General features: G+C 38.7%; 1 protein-coding gene and 1 non-coding gene across 4 annotated transcripts in view; both read left to right on the top strand.

Moving 5' to 3' along the window:
- The first annotated feature begins 730 nt into the window (after positions 1-730).
- The window catches only part of DCTN4 (dynactin subunit 4), a 32,184-nt gene continuing 12,164 nt past the window's right edge, over positions 731-20,750 (top strand). For 2 of the 3 annotated variants that reach the window (XM_047092339.1, XM_047092346.1), the window contains exons 1-8: positions 731-903; positions 3,326-3,396; positions 6,104-6,282; positions 11,318-11,361; positions 13,638-13,745; positions 15,408-15,481; positions 15,710-15,822; positions 16,542-16,651. In XM_047092339.1, coding sequence (XP_046948295.1) covers positions 769-903; positions 3,326-3,396; positions 6,104-6,282; positions 11,318-11,361; positions 13,638-13,745; positions 15,408-15,481; positions 15,710-15,822; positions 16,542-16,651 — 834 coding nt within the window. In that variant the 5' untranslated portion in view covers positions 731-768. Of the gene's footprint in view, positions 904-1,732; positions 1,985-3,325; positions 3,397-6,103; positions 6,283-11,317; positions 11,362-13,637; positions 13,746-15,407; positions 15,482-15,709; positions 15,823-16,541; positions 16,652-20,750 lie in introns of those variants that run through there. The other variant, XM_047092354.1, reaches the window with a different exon arrangement.
- Positions 14,598-14,701, top strand: LOC124523231 (U6 spliceosomal RNA). The gene has a single exon (XR_006964962.1). It is a non-coding gene; the product is annotated as a U6 spliceosomal RNA (small nuclear RNA).

Raw genomic sequence — 20,750 nt, forward strand, 5'->3', positions numbered from 1 at the left:
ACAACAGCGCAACGAGAAAAGCACGCAACTGGTGGCAGGTAACCTGGGTTCCAGTCTCTGCTAGGCCAGTTCTAAGTGGTCATTTTACATAAAATAAACCTTAGTTTACGTGTTAGAAAAAAAATGTAGCCGACACCTAGCAATAATGTTCATTCATTGATTTAATTCCTTCACTAGTAATACTTGTAGAACGCCCCCAATGTAGAGTTAGTCCTAATTCTAAGTATTCGAAACCTGGAAATGAATGAGAAATGGTTTCTGTGTGGAGGAGCTCACAGTCTAGGAAATTTCCAACGAGATAATGTCTATGAAGATTTCCTACAGGTCAGTGGCAGGTGTGGTGTGACTCTTAACCTTCCGGTTCCGAAGGCACTGTCCCTGAGATCTTCCATCTACCTTCTGGAAGTAGGTCTGGAAGGTGAGGGCAGGAGAGGCGGTTGTAAATTAAACAAAAGAGCATCCTTTCCTTCTGGAGAAACAAGGAAAAGGAGAGCACCGGGCCAGTGTGGATTTGACCTGTGATTGCGTACCTAATGACCGAAAGGTCAGACTTCCGTCCGGGCAGCAAACGCCCACTGAAACGCTGGGGGAGAAACGGGGATTCCCAGCTGCGCACGCGCACTTTAACTTTCGCCGAGCGCCAGGCCCCCTCTAGATCGGAAACCTTACGCAGTCTCCTACGAAAGACGTAGGAAAAGCGGCGTGGAAAACGCAGGCTCTTGGGTCACGTGACGCGGCGAGAGCGTCGTTGGCTCCTCCCCCTCCAAGATGGCGTCCCTGCTGCAATCGGAGCGGGTTCTGTACCTAGTCCAGGGAGAAAAGAAGGTTCGGGCCCCGCTGTCGCAGCTTTATTTCTGCCGCTATTGTAGCGAGCTGCGGTCGCTGGAATGTGTGTCTCACGAGGTAACGCAGTCGTCCCATGAAGAGTGTGTGTGTGTTGGGGGAGGGGAGAAGGGTTCGTCCTAGTCACCGCGACTGGCGGGTAGTTATTTCCTAGCTTGGTGATTGGCTGTGTCTTCTGTCGCTCAAATTTGCTTGCGATTTAATTTGCTTATAATTTGTCATTTGGAAAGAAGGAGCGGCCTTGGGTGGGGCTGAGCTGATCTTTTGGTTCTAGAGCACCCTTTGATTGGATAGACTTGACTTTGGGGACCCTGGCCGTCTCCTGGGAGTGGGTTGGTAATTGGGTGGGTTGGGGAGGAAGGTGTAAAGGGTGCTTATTCAGGCTACTTGAGGGGCAAGATACAGTCTTTCCTGATTGATACCGGGTGGAGCCCGCAGGCATTCTCATTCATGCTCCTCCCATCCTGGAAGTTCTGCCCCTACTTTGGCCAGAAACTGGGCCTTCCTCTGTCTGCCCGGGCTGTGTTCTGGCTCATGCCTAGGCCTGCAGCAAGGAAGAGGTTGGGTTGGGGCAAATTGAGTGGAAAGCGCTTAGAATAAGGTCTGTCGTGTAAGAAGCTCAAAGGGTTCTATTCATGGCGCTTCTCCAGAGGGAATGGTGCTGGCCTTCGCAGGCACAAGTGAGGTTGGAAGTGGGATTGCTCAGAACGTAAAAGACCTACCCCATTTTTTAAAATTATCAAATAAAATTCCCAAACTTCTGCACCATTTGGCACATCTTGTTATTCGTTTAGTAAGCTTCGGAAATTAAAAGACGAGTAAGACATAAATCCTGCAGTGATTCATGGTCTGGTTAAGGAAAAGCTACTGGTAACAGTTACTGTTTATTCATTGCTTTCTGTATGCTGTGTGGTTTACCTAAGGCCAATAGAATGAATACCTTTTTAAAAAACTATTTTGTAGTTAGAGCAACAGGCACAATGTTTGCCCTACATCACACAGCCAAAAATTTGGGGGTGGCAGGGAAGATCAGGATTTGAAACTCTGCAGGCTTTCAAATCAGGATTTGAAACCCGATTCAGAGAACTTCATTGAAGATCCCTGGACTGTTAAAAGTGCATATGAAAACGTGTCCTATACTGTAAGCCATTTTACACATTATTATTAATAATAATTATCTTGTTGGGTGTATTTTTCATAGTATTAAGAATTGTCAGAGAAAGCAGTTAAATAATACGAGAGAAAAATCCATGCCATATTATATACGCAATAGTTCTTGTATTTTTTTTCTCTGTTAGTATTTTATCTGTGTATATCTCTTCAGCGGGTCCTTTGTCTTTTAGATGTTTCCTATTCCAGCTTCACCTCCAGAATTTATTGGATTAGAGTCTCGTTTGGTGGTCATTAGAGAGATCAGTCTCCATGATTTCTAAGGATCTGTTAGAGAGTCTGTGACCACAACTTTTACAGACAGACTGGTGTGTACCTGGGCGTTTGGGGTTTGGAGAAGGATGAGGCTAGTGAGGGGTGGAGGAACCCGGAAAGTTCTTGGTGAGAACCTGAGATTGGATCTGCATGTGAAGGGACGGGGGTAATTTGAAAAGAGCCACAGGAAGGAACAAATTATAGTTTGCCTTTTATGATGAATAAGTGTAAATATTAGTTAGCAATACTGTATGTTCCTGGAGATTATTTAAGCAGCACCTTTATTTTTTCAAAGGTAGTCCTGTGTATAGCAGATGATGAAAGAAGCCAATTTCTATCATCATATTGATATTCAAATAAATCTGTGTTTACATCTGAAGGTGATTAGGGTTACTAGAATTGTCAAACAGGATCTACCTACATTAAAGAAAATTATTATTCAGACCTTAAAAAATACAATGAATTTAATTTTCTACTGTGTTTTTGAGTTAAACACAATAAGACTATCTTGCTAGCTTAGTAGTTTAATTTGCCATTTAAATATTTCCATAGTTGGCTCTAGCTGATTTTGTAAATGTTAATCTATACTTCTGCAAATGTGTAATACTTCAGTAAGGAGAAAACTTTTAAGTCTTCCTTAACAATTTAAGTGTGGTCAAGTTATTACAGTCCATTAAAGCTAAGCAGGATGGAAGGATATTTGATCACAGCTTCACAAATTGGGTTATTTTATTTCATTAATCTGTTCCTTAGATCATCACAGAGTTCTTCTTTTACAAAGACAACTTTTAACACATCTCATACATGATACCCTGATGAAAGGGAGCAGGAAAGAGCAGAAAGGAAAAGTGGAAGGGTTTTAGGAAATCCAGAGGATAAGAAAAAACTTGGTTGAAGAATAAACCCTAAGCTGAAAACAGTCTAGATTCTTTGGCAGATCAGTGGTTTCTCACTTGCCACTGCAGTATATTTTAGAATTCACTATTTGGCGTAGACATATATACAAGCTAGACCGAGTGCCTTTTTCTCTGATTTTTTATTTCTTGTTTCTTTCTAGGTGGACTCCCATTATTGTCCCAGTTGCTTAGAAAATATGCCATCGGCTGAAGCCAAACTAAAAAAGAATAGGTAAGACTGGGATCCATTTTTTTTCTGTTTTCCTTAACTATTTTTTGAATAAAACACATGGAATTAACTCTCAATTTTAACTAGCTGATTTTCATTTTTTAGCATCACCTTTGCTAAAGATGAAATGTCCTTTGATTTTTTAAATTAATTTTCTATTTTAGGACAGTTTTAGACTTAAGAAGTATTGTGAAGATGGTACAGAGAATTCTATTACTTCATACACAGACTCCCCTATTGTTAATGTCATGCATTATATGGTATATTTCCTTCAAATTAATGAACAGCATTGGTACTTTATTATTAAATAAATGCTATATTTTATTCAGGTTGCCTCAGTTTTTCCCTAATCTCCTTTTTATGTTCCAGGATTCTATTTAGGATATCCACATTATATTTAATAGTGATGTCTCCTTAGCTCCTCTTGCTGTGACACTTTCTTAAACTTTTCTTGGTTTTGGGGCGCCTGGGTGGCGCAGTCGGTTAAGCGTCCGACCTCAGCCAGGTCACGATCTCGCGGTCCGTGAGTTCGAGCCCCGCGTCGGGCTCTGTGCTGACAGCTCAGAGCCTGGAGCCCGTTTCAGATTCTGTGTCTCCCTCTCTCTCTGCCCCTCCCCTGTTCATGCTCTGTCTCTCTCTGTCTCAAAAATAAATAAACGTTAAAAAAAAAAAAATTAAAAAATAAAAATAAAAAAAACTTTTCTTGGTTTTGATGACCTTAAAGGTTTTGAGGAATACAGGTAAGCTATTTTGTAGAATGTGCTTCAGACGGAATTTGATGTTTTTCTCGTCAGCGTCAGCGGGGGAAATGTGTTATAAGGAGGAAGACAACAGAGGTAAAGTGCATCTTTTGTTACATCACATCAGGGGTACATACCATCAATAGGACTTATTACTGTTGATGTTAACCTTGATCACCTGGCTTGAGCTAGTATTTTTCAGGTTTCTCTGATGTAGAGTTACTCTTTTTCTCCTTTTTTATACTGCACTCTTTGGAAGAAAAGCCACTATTACAGTCAACACTCAAATCGTGGGGAGTTATGCTTCCCCTCTGTGAGGGTTATCTACACCAATTATTTGGAATTCTTTTGCATGGAAGATTTTTCTCTCCTCCCCTATTTATTTATCTAATCATTTACTTAAAGCATGAATATTGATTTCATATACCTTAGGATATAATCCAATACTCACTCCTTCCTTCCTTCCTTCCTCCCTCCCTCCCCTCCCTCCCTCCCTCCCCTCCCTCCCTCCAGCTTTGGCCATTGGCGCTCCTTCTGTAGACTCCTGTAACCCTTTTACCACCCCCACCATTGCATGGGCGGGGAGTTTGGGAGGTTGTTCATTTGTTTGAGCATTTTCTGACTTTCTGGTATTGCAAGATAATCCAGGCTCATCCCAGGACTCTGCCTCAGTCCTGAATTAGCCATTTCTCTAATTAGTCTAAAGAGTTTAAAGTCTCTTTCTCTAAAGAGTCCTGGTTCCTTTTATTGGAAAACTGGTGTTAAAAACCAAGATCTGGGTAGTAGGTATGTTTGTCGCTACTGGGTGCCATTTGGTTTTTAGCTTAGCATGTATACCTCCATAGATGCGAACCGCTATTACTTATCCTTCCTGAACCCAAGAAATAGCTCTGATGATCCAGACACTATTTTTTTTATGCTGTCCACGCACTAATTTTTATTTAATCCTCAAAATATCAGTGAGCAGTAAACAGTGGGCAGGTACTATTATTATCCTTATATGAGGATGTTATCCACATGGCAAAATACCGCATAATTAGAGTTATGGAGCAGAGCTTCAGAACAAGTCCAGGAGTGGAAGTGAAATCTTAATAATCTCAGATGGTGAAAATTAAAAGCAGCAAGGCCCAGGGGCCCCTGGAGGGGAAACACTGGCTGAGCACTAGGAAGAGTAGTGCCTAAGGAGAGAAGAGAAAGCCCTGAAAATGCACTGCTTCTGAACTACTGCAGTTTGATGGCACTGTTTGGTTGCTGGGTCGGTTCTGGCACAGCACACAAGCAGTTATTTTCCAAACCCAGTTTCACAGCTTATTGTATTGTTGCCTCCCAGGTTTCCATTGTGCAACTGCTCTTCCTCTCTCAAGGCATGAGCTGTGACGTTTGTCTTCGTCAGAAATCTCTGTGATCTGTACAAGCCTAAAAAGAGTCTGAAACAGTTAACCCCAGACTGTTTAACAGTGATTCCCTCTGTGGAGTAGGATTGGGTTAGGCTCTAATTCTTCAGGAACTTTGGTGCTGATTGCATTTTTTACAAAAAATAATGAACATTATTATAAAAATATATTAAATTTTTTTTTTTAATTTTTAATGTTTTTTATTTGTTTATGAGAAAGAGAGAGAGAGCATGAGCCAGGGGAGGGGCAGAGAGTGAGGGAGACACAGAATCTGAAGCAGGCTCCAGGCTCCGAGCTGTCAGCACAGAGCCTGACGTGGGGTTTGAACTCGTGAACCACGAGATCATGACCTGAGCTAAAGTTGGACCCTTACCCGACTGAGCCACCCAGGTGCCCCTATTTTTAAAATTTTTAAACAAGGTTTTAATACTTTTTTTTATTTCTTATTGTTTGAGGGTCACTCCTTCCTTATAGTTCTCTCTTGAATTCCTAACACCTAGAACAATGTGTGGCACATAGCAGGTGCTTGATAAATATTTGTCAAATGAATGGACAGTTGTGTTTGTTGTGTTATAGGTGTGCCAACTGCTTTGACTGTCCCGGATGTATGCACACTCTCTCCACTCGGGCAACGAGCATTTCCACACAGCTTCCAGATGACCCAGCCAAGACCACCATGAAGAAAGCCTATTACCTGGCCTGTGGATTTTGTCGCTGGACATCTAGAGATGTAGGCATGGCAGACAAATCTGTGGGTGAGTCAGGTGAACTTCAGCATGAGATTTTGTGAAATTGGCAGTGCTATAATTGCCCACAGATTATTATTTCTGTTACCTGTGGAAGGTAGGAGCTAAATTCCGAGCTAAATCTTTCATGTTCCCAAATTCTCACATTTGTGGGCTACGATGTTTCATCTAAAACTGGGTAAACTATTTAGTTTTCTTAGAGTTGGTAAAACAGTATTGATAAATCTGACACTTTCTTAGAATCAAAATATTAATGTTCTTCATAAAAAAGAAACACTCCTGATGATGAAAGACATCATGAACAGATCTAAAAGATAAAAGTAACAAGACTAAGAAAAATATTTGGATCATATATAATAGACTGAAGGTAAATAAACAAAAATAAAGAACCCTTGTAAATCAAGGAAGAGACCCCAAAGAAACACTGGGCTAAGGATAAGAATAGCAGCTCTCAGAAGTGGAAATAAAAATGATGAATAACCAAAGTGTATGCATGGAAGGACCCACAGTAGGGTTACAATGGTTCTCTATTTTCACAAGTCCCATCCCTCGTGTTTCCTTACCCTTGAAGTATTTTAGGCCTTTCTTTTTATTTCTACTCTTTTTTTGAATATCATGAAATGCCTTGTACTATTAATATTCTGTATATGTGAGTTTTTCAGGTGTTTTTAACACTACTAGGAGTTTCTTGGGAACAAAGACTTTGTTTTGAATGTCTGAATTTTTCATTTAGTTTTCGTTGTTCAGGTGATTGGATTTTTGTTTCCACACGCAACTTGGTGAGGTAAATTTTTTAAGTCAATAAATATGCACAAAGGTATGTTTAACTTTACCAGTAATCAGGGAAATGCAAATGAAAACTTCATTGATTTGACAAACTTTTTAAATCTGTTAATATCAAGGGTTGGCAAGAATATGGGAGAATAGTCATTTCATGTACTGCTGCCTTGGGAGAGCAGTTTGATAACATTTATTAAATTTATTTCTTTTTATTAAAAAAATGTATTTATTTAAGTGATCTCTATACCCAACATGAGGCTTGAACTCACAACCCCGAGATAAAGAGTCACATGTTCCTCCAACTGAGCCAGCCAGGCACCTCTATTTATATTTATTTTTATTTTAACAAAATAAATGACATTTTATTTGTGTATTTAACTCCAGTACAGTTAACATACAGTATTACAATAGTTTCAGCTATATAATATAGTGATTCAACAATTCTATATATTATTCAGTGCTCATCATGATAGTGTATTCTTAAATCTCCTTCACCATTTATTTTAACTTAAAGATTTTTTGTTAATGTTTGTTTATCTTTGAGAGAGAGAGACTGAGTGTGAATGGAGAAGAGGAAGGGGCAGAGAGAGAGGGAGACACAGAATCTGAAGCAGGCTCCAGGCTCTGAGCTGTCAACACAGAGCCTGACTCAGGGCTGGAACCCACAAACCATGAGATCATGACCTGAGCCTAAGTCAGACACTTAACTGACTGAGCCATGCAGGGGCTCCACCTTCACCATTTATTAAAATTAAATTGCTTTTATTCTTCTCCCCAACAATTCCATATCCAAATATCCCGGAGAATTCAAACACATCCTCAAATGTGCATATGTAAAATGTTTGTCAGTGAAACAGAAAAACTGTGTTGGTTTGGACCTAAAGACCTAAGGCCCTAATTACCTCTCCATCATTTGAGTATTTCAGAGCAGAGATTGCACTTATCTTCAGTAAAGGAAACTTCCTTTATTTTTACGTTTCATCTGTACTCCATGGTTAACACCAGAAAGTAGAAACTGTGTATAGTCAGTTCAAAATCTTGAGTTGCTATTTAGTTTTTATAAAAACAGTAGTATTGCTAACTCCTCATTGTCTTTTTATTTTTGAAATTGAATGAAATTTTAATTCTGAAACTTGATTTAGACTTGTTAAAAATTTGTATTTTGGGATTTTCATTAAAATTTCAGCTTACTAGTCTATGAGGAAGCCCATAACAAACTCACTATGTCAGTTGACATAACAAACGTGAAGATGGACTTTAAAAACTTTTTGTGTGTGAGAGAGCACGTGTGTGTGCATGTGGGGGGGAAGTGGGGCACAGAGGGTGAAGGAGAGAGAATCTTAAGCAGGCTCTAAGCAGGGCTTTGTCTCACGACTGTGAGATCATGGGACCTGAGCCAAAGTCAAGAGTTGGATGCTTAACCGACTGAGGCACCCGGGCACTAAAAACTTACAGGTTTTCACACACTTTAGAAGTAAATATGGATGAAGTTTCTTTAGATTCAACTCTGTTCTTAAAAATTTAAGATTTGATTCTGTGGTGTTTGCTCTTTTCGTTTAGAATGCTTGAGCTCTTGGTTGTTTTCTGACTTTGTACTTGAGGTTGATAAAATACTTCTCAAAAACAAAAGTTAACAAGTGTATCTTTAGTTCCTTAAGAATGTTCATTGGTGGATAGATATTTCCTGAAATGTGATTTGTGTTAGAAAGATCCTTCCTATAGCATCTTTTTTAGATCATTAGTAAATATTTGCATGGGGTTTTTTTTTTTTTTAGTATTTTTTTTAAGTTCATTTATTTATTTTGAGAGAGAAAGAGTATGAGTCTGGGAGGGGCAGAGAGAGAGACAGAGAGAGAATCAATCCCAAGCAGGTTCTGCACTGTCAGCACAGAGCCCAACGTGGGGCTTCATCTCACGAACCATGAGATCATGACCTGAGCCGAAGTCAGATGCTTAACCAACTGAGCCACCTAGGCGCCCCTGTTTGTGTGTGTTTTAATGTCAGTGTGGCAAGTAAGTTGTTTGAATTTGCTTACAAATTTAAGTTAATTATGAAAAACAACCCACAGTGGCATAGTACATATGCCCCAGTGAGTTGAAGTGTATTTTTCTACATTTGTATTTTGTGTCTTGTTATCAAGTTATAGAAACAACGCCCAGAAGTCCAAATAGATTTCTCAGTGTTACTCTGTAGAGAATGTTTTATGCTTTTGAGATTACGAGCCATTAGGGTTGGAAAATTTATATTTCAGAACTTAAAACCTGTGTTTACTTCAGAAATCTATCTTCTCTAGGGTATCTTGACAATGATAATTGAATACTAGGAGCTCTTAAAGAGTACAATTTTTTCTTTCATGATGTCATTGGCGTGTGAGAAGCTCTGAAACCACTTTAGAACTATTTGTGTATTTGTAAGTAAGCCATTGTGTCTGTAAAGTGCAGAGAAATGAGATTGTTATGTTTCCCAAATTGCTCTTCAGAATAAATTACCGGTTCTAAAGAAGCAATTAGGTAAAAACATCCAGAGTTTTCAAAATATTACAACTAAAACATTGCTTTCACATAATTGTTTTTCATGTTTGTCTCAAGTAAGGCAGCGTTTAAAATACAAATATTGTACTAAAGGATGTTAATTGTTGCAGTTTCTTGCAAGAAGGTATGGTGTCACCTTCAACAAGCGTACTTTTTGTTTTGGAAAAAGGTTATTTTTAGTTACACAAATAATACACATTCGTGTATTTATCTTCCAGCTGCAGAAATTAAACAGAACCAAAACAGTTTAAGCCCTTGTGTAGGCCTTTCCATACCGCATCCCCCTTCCTCTGCCTCCTAAAGAGAGGCAATCATCCCAGTCCTGAATTCAGAGTTTATCAGTGCCCATGCCTGTCTTTATACTTCTCCATATATGTATGTAGCCACTGCCAAATGTTTTTCAATTGGAAACAAATGGAAAAACACTGCATGCATTCTGCTACAACTTTTCTCTGTCAGCATTATGTTCGTAGTATGTAGTTGATTTATGCATGACTTACCACAGTTTACCCACTCAGTCTCTTCTGATGGACACTTAGGCTGTTTTCATTTTTTGGATTTTGACAACAGTACTGTTAGAAACATTGTACATATTTCCTGAGTCACAAGAGTAAAGTTTTCTCTACATAACTGAAAGTAAAATTGCTTAAGTTGTGTACATCTTTAGTGCTCCAAAATGGCTTCCCAGCTTTGGTCCCACCAGTAACAAGGGTAGACTACCCATTGCTCCAGATTGTTGGCAGGTCTAGTATTGTTGGACTTCTTCCAGATTTTTCCAAACTGATGGTTGTAAAGTGGTATCTCATTATAGTTTGCTTTTCAGCTTTTTTTGGTTAGCTTTATTGAGATACACAGTAACAGTTGACTCTTGAACAGTGCAGAGGTTAGAGATGTTGACCCGCCCCCCCCCCCCCCCATGCAGTCGAAAATCTGCTATAACTTTTGACTCCAGCAAAACAACTACTAATAGCTTACTGTTGACTGGAAGTCTTACTGATAACATAAATAGTTGATTAACACATATTTTGCATGTTATATGTATTGTATACATATATATTCTTATAATAAAATAAGCTAGAGAAAAAATGAGAAAAAATACATTTACATTACTGTACTGTACTTATTGAAAAAAATCCACTTATAAGTAGACCCATGCAGTTCAAACCCATGTTGTTCAGGGGTCAGCTATATTCATTATGGTTTTACTTTTAACTTTCTGGAATAATCTTTTCCATTACGATTTGTGCGGTGTATTTCTTATGTAAGAAATTCTTCTCTAAATCAAGGTCATAGAACATACAAATTGCACAGTGTTATAGGTAAGCGCAGGGTCTTAAGAATCAGACTACTTGAGTTTGAATCCTAGCTTCACCACTTACTATCTATGTGACTTTGAGCCTCAGTTTCCTCATTTGTAAAATGAGACTGATAATAAGAATGCCCATCTCAGAGGGCTATTATGAGTATAAAAGGGTATGTAATACATTTCAAATACCTGGCACAGAAACTAAGCATGTGTTAGTTGTGGTGGGAGCGGTTATCTTTATCACCGTCATTATTTTTAGTGAAAATTTTGTTCTGAGTGTCCTGGTTTATATAATTTATAGGACTGTTAGAAGTTCTGTGATTTTTTGTGTTTAAGTTGCATTATTTGGCCTGCAGATGATCCGGTTTTTATGAAAATGTAAATATTAAATTATGAAAATTTGTTTAACGTTCCTTTGTCTTGCAGCTAGTGGTGGTTGGCAGGAACCCGAAAATCCTCACACGCAACGGGTGAGTGAAGTGTCGTCAGAGAGAGGATGAACTAAAAAGATGGAGGGAAAGCTGAAGATCTTCCATGTTACGGACTATGGATGTGGCATATGCTTAGAAATCTGTGATGTGTTTTTTGGTGTCTGTTACACATAGAAAGTGTTTTTCATAAGACATTAAGTCACAATGGCTGTGTTTTCCAGTGTGACTTAAGTTCATAGAAAAACCTAGCTGTAGTTTTAGTTCTGTGGTCAGGTTGTGAATCAGAATAAGGACATAGTATGCGTTTGTTTCTGTTTGTCATGTATCCGCCAACTAAGTTAAGGTTCTGTTTGTTCTCAAATGCTCTTGGAAATACCATGGACATATAGATGTCTGAACTCCTAGAAACACCACACATATAAGATGCCCTTGGATGAAGCAGTGGTTGCTGATAGAAGCACGACTCGAGCATTCTTTAACAGTTTAAAGTGAATTGATCTGTTTGGGAGGTACCTGAGCTGATTTCGTTGCTGTGGAAACTCAAACATGAGAAAGAAGATGACGTGCTAGTGAAATGAAGGACTTATGGTCAGGCTGTACATTAAACAGTGACTTCTAATCACTCACCTGTGATATCAGCAAAAGTTAGAAATACCATGGATGAGAGTGTGAGGAATTGGACCTTTCACATACCCTATTGTTAGTGTAAATTAGTACAGATTTCTTGAGCTCTCAACAGCATCTGTATGAACTGTGACCTACGGAAATACTTGCATTTATGCACAAAGATATGTATATTCGTTGACCAGACATTTATTGAGCACTTATCATGTCCCAGGGGCCATGGTGAACAGTAGGGATACATGGTCCCTTTCTTTATAGAGCTGAAGTCCAATGGGGAAATAAAACTTGATCAAATTATCCCCAGATAAAAGAGAAAGGGTGATATGTGATGTGAAAGAGAAAGAAATTGTGCCATGTGAACATTTAAAGAAGTTGTTTTCATCTTTATTTATCTTCGAGAGTGGGGGACAGGGGCAGAGGGAAAGAGAGAGAGAGAATCTAAAACAGGCTCCATGCTTAGTGCAGAGCCTGATGCAGGGCTTGATCCCACGACCCTGGGATCATGACCTGAGCTGAAACCAAGAGTCAGATGCTCAACTGACTGAGCCATCTGGGCCCCTTGTGAACCTTTATTAGGGAGATTTCAGCTAGTTGAGTCTATGTCTGAGGACTGTGCTGAGCTCTGAGGACAAACATGCACAGAAGGGAAAGAATTCAAGGCAGAGAAACAGCTTATAAGTGGAAGAAGCAAAACAAGTTGTAGACAAGAAGGGGAGTGTGACCAGAGCACAGCACAGTATCAGACAAATGGACAGAAGAATGTGGGGTTGGACCATGTGGGACCACATGGACCAAGTCAGGGAGATTGAGAAGCTTTGAACTGTTTTTAAACTAAGTGCTGACAAGATCACGTTAGTGCTTCTAAGAAGTAATTGCTGCTGAACTGAAAGTGAATATCAGGAAGCCATTAAAGTCGCATCATAGGAAGTGCTTAAATACCTTAACAGATATCTGTGTTACACGATAAGATGCAGCCTTGAAAACAATGAGATCTGTTGACTGGATGAAAAGTTCCTAATACTTCTAGTCAAATAAAAAGTTATAATTTATTTCTCCTATATTAAAAGTGTTTTCAGACCTATGAAAGCTACGTATGTATACATAGGGTTTTTGTTTTAATGTATGCAGATTGTAATATTATCGTACCCATGTCTGTGTGTAAGAATGCTATCTAAGCTGATAATTGTGGGTGCCTCTGGTGAGGGGAAGGGTGGACTTGGGCACAAGAGAAAAGAGAAGTATCACTTTTTATTCTTTATGTTAAATATTGTTTGAACTTTTCACAACATATATTGCTTTTAGGATTAAAATATGTTTTAAAAATGAAAAGGTATGAGTGGTGGAGAAGACAGTACAAGCTGTCAGTCTTAGATGTCCTGTGGCCATGCAGAGAAAATGGGAGCAATTGTGAGGGGAAATAAGTAAAAAAGTAAAAGAATAATAAAAAGAGGGCTTAAAATTTCCAAGCCTTTTCATTGCCCGTTTCTTCCTATTGCCACAGTTTCCATTTTAATTCTGCAAATAATTGAGAGAAATGTGATAAAAAGAAATTCTCTTTGAAGGGCAAACTTGACTACTGTAGTAATTTGTCTCCTTCATTTGTTATGTGTCCAGTCAGTGGTGTTGATTAATTTTGCATATTTGCTGTTAGCTTTTTATGAAACAAATACTGCATCTTTGATTTCTTACAGATGAACAAACTGATTGAGTATTACCAGCAGCTTGCTCAGAAAGAGAAGGTTGAACGAGATCGCAAGAAACTAGCACGGCGTAGAAACTATATGCCTTTGGCTTTTTCGGTGAGGACTTGGTCCAAAAAAGGAGTGCGCATTTCATTGATCGAGGCCTGTGTGGCATGAGAACAGTGACCCTTTCGGAAATTGGCCAATGTCCTTATCTCCTGAGTAGCAGAGAATCCTAGTGTCTAAGTCTAGCAGTTAACGCTTTTGCCATATCACGAGTTCTATTTGAGTTCTTTCAGTTTTAAGGACTTTTGTGTTCCTTTTTGCATCACTGTCCTCTCTCTCCTGATTATTCCCCACAGCTCATGTTTAATTTTGTAGGCATCACAGAACTCTTAAACAGAAAGTCAGAAGAAGGTGGGCAAGTGGTAGGTTTTATTCACGTTACCCAGTAGCCCACCTTTGACATCCTGTAGTAATGGTTTTCCAGCTCTCATGATTATTTCTGGCACCTTCCTATGTTTCTCCAGTGTGAAGAACACTGACTTTTACGCAATGCATTTGGGTGGTTAAATAAATAGTAACATATGTACGTGTAATTGTTAGGAATTATTTATGGAAGTCACTGTCGACTAGTTTGTACTACCAATCCAGAAGCAAAAGGTTAGGATTTGGCGCTTTTGTTATTGTCCCCCAAGTTTCATTTGCTGCCACAGAACAATTTCTTTTCTCCATGCTTGCTGGGGGCCCAGCAGGTTGACACTGAATACATAACATTTATTGAAGGACAGTGATGTCTCAGGCACCGTGCTAAGTGCTTTTCCCATTTTATTTAATTCTCACCAAAATCCTGTAGGGTAGTTTGACAATTGAGGAAATGTAACTTACCATCCTGCTTCTGTATGACAATTAGTTTAAATCACTGAAACTCTAAGGGTTGGTGAGGTCCATATAAAAACCTTTAGTTTTGTGCTCGCTTTGGCAGCACATATACTAAAATTGGAACGACAGAGAAGGTTAGCACGGCCCCTGCACAAGGATAAATGCAAATTTGTGAAGCGTTCTATAAAAAAAAAACTTACTATTTAATAAAACATTAAGACATGCAAGGCATCTACATTTGCCAGAGACTTTAATGAAGGCTAAATAAAACTTACGGAATAGTTCAGTGCTATAATCAGCATACGCACTAGTATGTTTAGGAGAGGAATTTGAATTAAAGGCATTATTCTTCCAGCTTCCCTTATAACCTGCCTGCTGTATGAGTTTGCTTCTATCTTATGCTGCAATTTTTTGTCTCTGTTGCAACCTGCTGCTATTTGGGGGCCTACAGCAACACACTATTCATGTAGTGGTAAGTTCTCTTTTATGATTCTTGCTAACCCTGAAGAAGTTAGCAGGTGATCACTGGTGTTCCATGAAGACATTCATCATGTAGCTTAGACACTCCACATAGTTCTGGTCTAAGCCATAGAGCCATTGCTTAGATACTTTTAGATTAATAGTAAAAAATAAAAATAAATAAAAATCACATTTAGTTCAATTTTGCTGTACTAATATAGTTTCAGTCTCCATGTGTGATGCTTTTATTATTCTTTTAAGAATAAAGTGATGTGGGGCTACAAATTTCTTTCTTTAAAAGGAACTTTAAATTAGCTTTTTTTTTTTTTTTGCTTATTTCCCTGAGCTTCTCATGCTGTCCCACCCCAAAATCTTTCTTTTGGTAAATAGGATGTATAAATACAGGATTTGTAATCGGGATTTCTGAACTCTCTTTAGGACAAATATGGTCTTGGAACGAGGCTTCAGCGACCACGAGCTGGTGCAACCATCAGTACCCTTGCCGGACTGTCGTAAGTTTGGACATTAAATGGCTTGGAGGAGAAAAGCAGGTATCAAAATGAATATTAAAGGAATGTGACGTAAAACAGTGGCTACTGGGGAAGAAGAGTCTCATGCTTAGAAAAGACCTGAGCGGAGAAAGAATGTCCTACAATAGAAGAATGCTTCAGTTATTGTTTTCATAGACTTTGAATATAATCAGGTGGACCTTTGAGAAATTAGTGCTTTTTATCTTTTAGCCTTAAAGAAGGAGAGGACCAAAAAGAGATAAAGATTGAGCCAGCTCAGGCCGTGGACGAAGTAGAACCTCTACCTGAAGATTACTATACAAGGCCAGTCAATTTAACAGAAGGTAATATTTTACATTATTCTACTTTGTTTCTATTTCACATCTAATCTGCTTTGGTTACTAAATGCTCTGGATTTTGAGGTTTTTTTTTTTTTAAATGGGTATTTATTTTTGAGATAGAGACAGAGTATGAGCCAGGGAGGGGTAGAGAGAGAGGGAGACACAGAATCCAAAGCAGGCTCTAGGCTCCAGAGTGTCAGGACAGAGCCTGACACAGGGCTTGAACCCATGAATTGTGAGACCATGACCTGAGCCAAAGTCGGACACTTGACCAACTGAGCCACCCAGGCACCCCTGGGTTTTGAGATTTTTAATGCCATAGCTGTTAGTAGTAAAATAAATCAAGTAGCAAGTGAGATGGATACAATCATTTGAAGAACTTAAAAAAAATTTTTTTTTTGAGAGAGAGACAGAGTGTGAGTGGGGAAAGGTTAGAGAGAGAAAGAGACACAGAATCCAAAGCCAAGCTCCGAGCTGTCAACAGATTCCGACGGGGGGCTCGAACTCACAAACTGTGAGACCATGACTTGAGCTGAAGTTTGATGCTTAACTGACTGAGTCACCTAGGCACCCCTGAGGAACTTTAAAATGTCAAATTTCAATATAGTAGTTTTTTGAAGAACTGTTCACAAAGGAAGTGTTGTTTCATGTGATAATTTCATATAAGCCTGATTTTGAGCAAGTCATTACAAACTAAGCCTGGTTCCTGCCTTTCATACTAGTGACCACCCTTCAGCAGCGCCTCTTGCAGCCTGACTTCCAGCCAGTCTGTGCCTCACAGCTCTATCCTCGTCACAAACATCTTCTGATCAAGCGGTCCCTGCGCTGTCGGGTAATTATTCCATTTTGTAGAGTTGCCATTTGTATAAGAGAAAAGCAAAAATAAAACATTGGGATCTGACTAACATCGAAACTTTTGGGGACGTAGTAAATATAAGGAATGCTTACAGAGAATGTACTAGGTGTCTAGGCATCATTTTAAATGCCTTCAAGATAAAAATCCTTACAACTATGAGATATGGGTACTATTGTTACCCTGTTTTATAGATGTGGAAACTGAGGTACCTAAAGGTTAATAAGTTCATAGCACTAACCCCTAAGAAAATCATGAAAGAATATATAACTTTTAGGCTAATAAAGAGGAAACGAAAAGGAGTAATAATAATATAAAAGAAAGCAAGAAAGGAAAGACAACAGCAAAATCGAGCCTCTAGGAATTTATAACACAAACAACTGAATTTTTTCAGTAAATAAATTATAAAAGAAAACAAAAAAGGGAAAGAAACCTTTTAGATCAGTGCTATTCAGCAGAACTTCTTCTGATGATGGAAATGTTCTGTATTTGCACAGTCCAACATGGTAGCCACTAGTCACATGTTGCTATTTAGCACCTGAAATGTGGCTGAGGTGCTAAATCTTTCAAATGACCGCTTGTGACCAGTGGCTACTGTTAACAATACAGCTCTAGAAGAGATCTACCAAACATAGTATGTAGACTTCATTTAAATCCCAATTCAAACAAAACATAAGAAAGGGGCCAGGGAGCGGGGAGGAAAGGAAGAAACATTTATGAAATCTTTGGGGAGATTTAAACACTAGCTGGATTTTTGATGCTATCAAAAGAACTTTCCATGTTTTTAACAGATAAAAATAGTATTGTTATTTTTAAAAATATCTTTCAGAAATACATACCAAAACATTTATGGATGAAATGACATGATGTCTGATACTTGTTTCAAAACAATCAGGCATGGTGAATGGGTGAGAGTATAGATGAAACCAGATTGGTCATTGTTGCTAATAGGTTGCTTATTTGTTGAAGCTGTGTGACATGTACTAGGAATTTTTACTACTGATTTGTATTTTGCATATATAAGAATATTTCTATAATGAAAAAGCTCTTCAAAAAAGAAGGAAAGGGGTGCCTGGGTGGCTCAGCTGGTTGTGTCCAACCTCGGCTCAGGTCATGATCTATCAGTTTGTGAGTTCGAGCCCCACATCAGGCTCTCTGGTCTCAGTGCAGAGCCTGCTTCAGATCCTTTGTCTCCCTCTTTCTCTGCTCCTCCCCTGCTCGTGCTCTCTCTCTCTCTCTCTCTTTCAAAAAATAAATAACATTTAAAAGATAAAAAAAAAAAGGAAAAGATACTGGCTTCTAATTGTGGAATGAATAAGTCACTGGAATAAAAGGCACAGCATAAGGAATATAGTCAATGATGTTGTAGTAGTGCTGGATGGTGACAGACAGTGGCTACGCTTATGGTGAGCACAACATAGCTTAAAGGGATGTTGAGTCACTACGTTGTACACTTGAAATTAATGTAGCATTGTATGTCAACTGTACTCAACAAATTTTAAAAAATAAGAAGGAAGGAAAAGCCCATTTTAAGTATAAAGACATGTATTGATTAAAAGTAAATAGATGTAGACAGATAAACATGCTAACACTAATCTTTCTAATCAAGAAAGCAAGTGTAGCTATCTTAGTTTCAGACAGAGCAGATTTCAAAGTAAAGAAAGTTAACAGGGATAAAGAAGGGCATCACATAATGATAAAGGGGCTAATTTTCCAGGAAGACATAACAATTCTTAACATGTATATGCCTAACACTAGTGTCAAACTAGTGAGGCAAAACCTGATAGAGCTGCAGGAAGAAATAGATGAATCCACCCTCATAGTTGACATTTCATCACCCCTTTCTCAGAAACGGACAGATGCAGCAAGCAGAAAATTAGTAAGGACATAGCTGAACTCAACAACGTCATCCATCACTGGATAAAATTGACATTTGGAGACTGCTTCACCTAGCCACAGCAGAATATACATTGTTCGCAAACTCATCTGGAACATTCACCAAGGCAGTCTACATTTTAGGCCAGAAAAAGAACAAAACAAAACAAAAAGCCCATCATGATGGATTTGAAAGAATAGAAATCATACAATGTCTACTCTCAGGCCACCGTGGGATTAAACTAGGAAGTAAGAGAAAACTAGAAAGTTAGCAAATATGTGGAGATTAAACAACACATTTCTATTGTAAATAGCATGTGTCAAAGAAGAAGCCTCAAGAGAAATTTAAAAATACTTTAAGCTAAATAAAAATGAAAACTACTTGTCAAAATTTGTGTGATGCTGGGGCGCCTGGGTGGCTCAGTCGGTTAAGCATCCAACTTCGGCTCAGGTCGTGATCTCACGGTCCGTGAGTTCGAGCCCCACGTCGGGCTCTGTGCTGACAGCTCAGAGCCTGGATCCTGTTTCCGATTCTGTGTCTCCCTCTTTCTCTCTCCTTCCCTGCTCATGCTCTGTCTCTCTCTTCTCAAAAATAAATAAACATTAAAAAAAATTTTTTTAAAAGAAAAATTTGTGTGATGCTGTGAAAGCCATGCTTAGAGAGAAATTTGTAGTATTACATTCATAGATTAGAAAAAGAGGAGAGATCTAAAATCAGTCATCTAAGTTTTCACCTTGGGAAACTGGAAAAGGAAGAGCAAATTAAATCCACAGTAAGCAGAAGAAAAGAAATAATAAGAATTCAAGCAGAAGTCAGTGAAATTGAAAATAGGAAATCAGTAGAGAAAATCAACAAAACCAAAAGTTGATTCTTTGAAAAGACCAATAAAATTGATAAGTCTCTCTCCAGGCTAAGTAGGGAAAAAAGAGAGAGGGCACGAATTACTAGTCAAATGAAAAAGGGGACATCACTAGAGATCCATGAAAATCAGAAGGATAATAAATACTATGAACTCTGTGCCCACAAATCTGATAAAAGAAGAAATGTGTGATCTGAATAGGCTTATGTCTATTAAATAATAAATTGAATCACTAATAACCTTCAAAACAGAAAGTCCTAGGCTCACACGTGTTTACTGGTGAATTCTACCACATATTTAGTTACACCAATTCTTTTTTTTTTTTTAATGTTTGTTTATTTTTGAAGGAGAGAGAGACAGAGTATGAGCAGAAAGAGGGAGACAGAATCTGAAGCAGGCTCCAAGCTCTGAGTTGTCAGCACAGAGCTGGATTTGAGACTTGAACTCACGAGCTGTGGGATCATGACTTGAGCCAAAGTCAGATGTTTAACCGACTGAGCCACCCAGGCGCCCCAATTACACCAATTCTTATAATGGCTTTTTAGAAGGTAGAAGCAAAGGGAATACATCCTAATTCATTCTATGAGGCCAGTATCACCCTAATACTAACCAGGCAGACATTACAAGAAAAGTACAGATCAGTGTCTCATGAACATATGTGCAAAAATCTTCAACAGAATATTAGCAAATCAAATCCAAAAAAGTATTAAAAGAATTATACACCATAACCATGTGGGATATATTCTTGGGATGCAGGGCTGGTTCAACATTTAAAAATCAATGAAATCCGTCACATCAGCAGACTTAAAAAAAAAAAAAATCACATGATCATATTGATAGATGTAGAAAAGGCATTTGACAAAATCAAACACCCATTCATGATAAAAAGAAAAAAAACTCTCAGAAATAGGAATAGTGAACTTTCTCTACTTGATACAGACTGTCTACCAAAAGAAAAGAAAGGGAGGAGCGCCTGGGTGGCTCATTCGGTTCAGCATCTGACTCTTGATTTTGGCTCAGTTCGTGATCTCACAGTTCATGGGATCAAGTATCATGTCGGGCTTTCTGCTGGCAGTACAGAGCCTGCTTGGGATGCTCTCTTCCCCTCCCCCCACTTGTACTCTTTCTCTCTTCTCTCAAAATAAACATTAAAAAAACCTTTTTATTTATTTATTTAAAGAGAGTGCTGGAGGGGCAGAGAGAGAGGGGAAAGAGAGATAAAATCCCAAGCAGGCTCCTCGTTGCCAGTGCAGAGCCCAGTGTGGAGCTTGAACCCACAAACTGTGAGATCATGACCTGAGCTGAAACCAAGAGTTGGATACTCAACTGAGTGAGCCACCCAG

This window comes from Lynx rufus, unplaced genomic scaffold (assembly GCF_022079265.1).
Source record: "Lynx rufus isolate CCGP_SWC_20201006 ecotype Redwood Valley unplaced genomic scaffold, mLynRuf1.p SCAF_1, whole genome shotgun sequence".
Classification (NCBI taxonomy): Eukaryota; Metazoa; Chordata; class Mammalia; order Carnivora; family Felidae; genus Lynx; species Lynx rufus.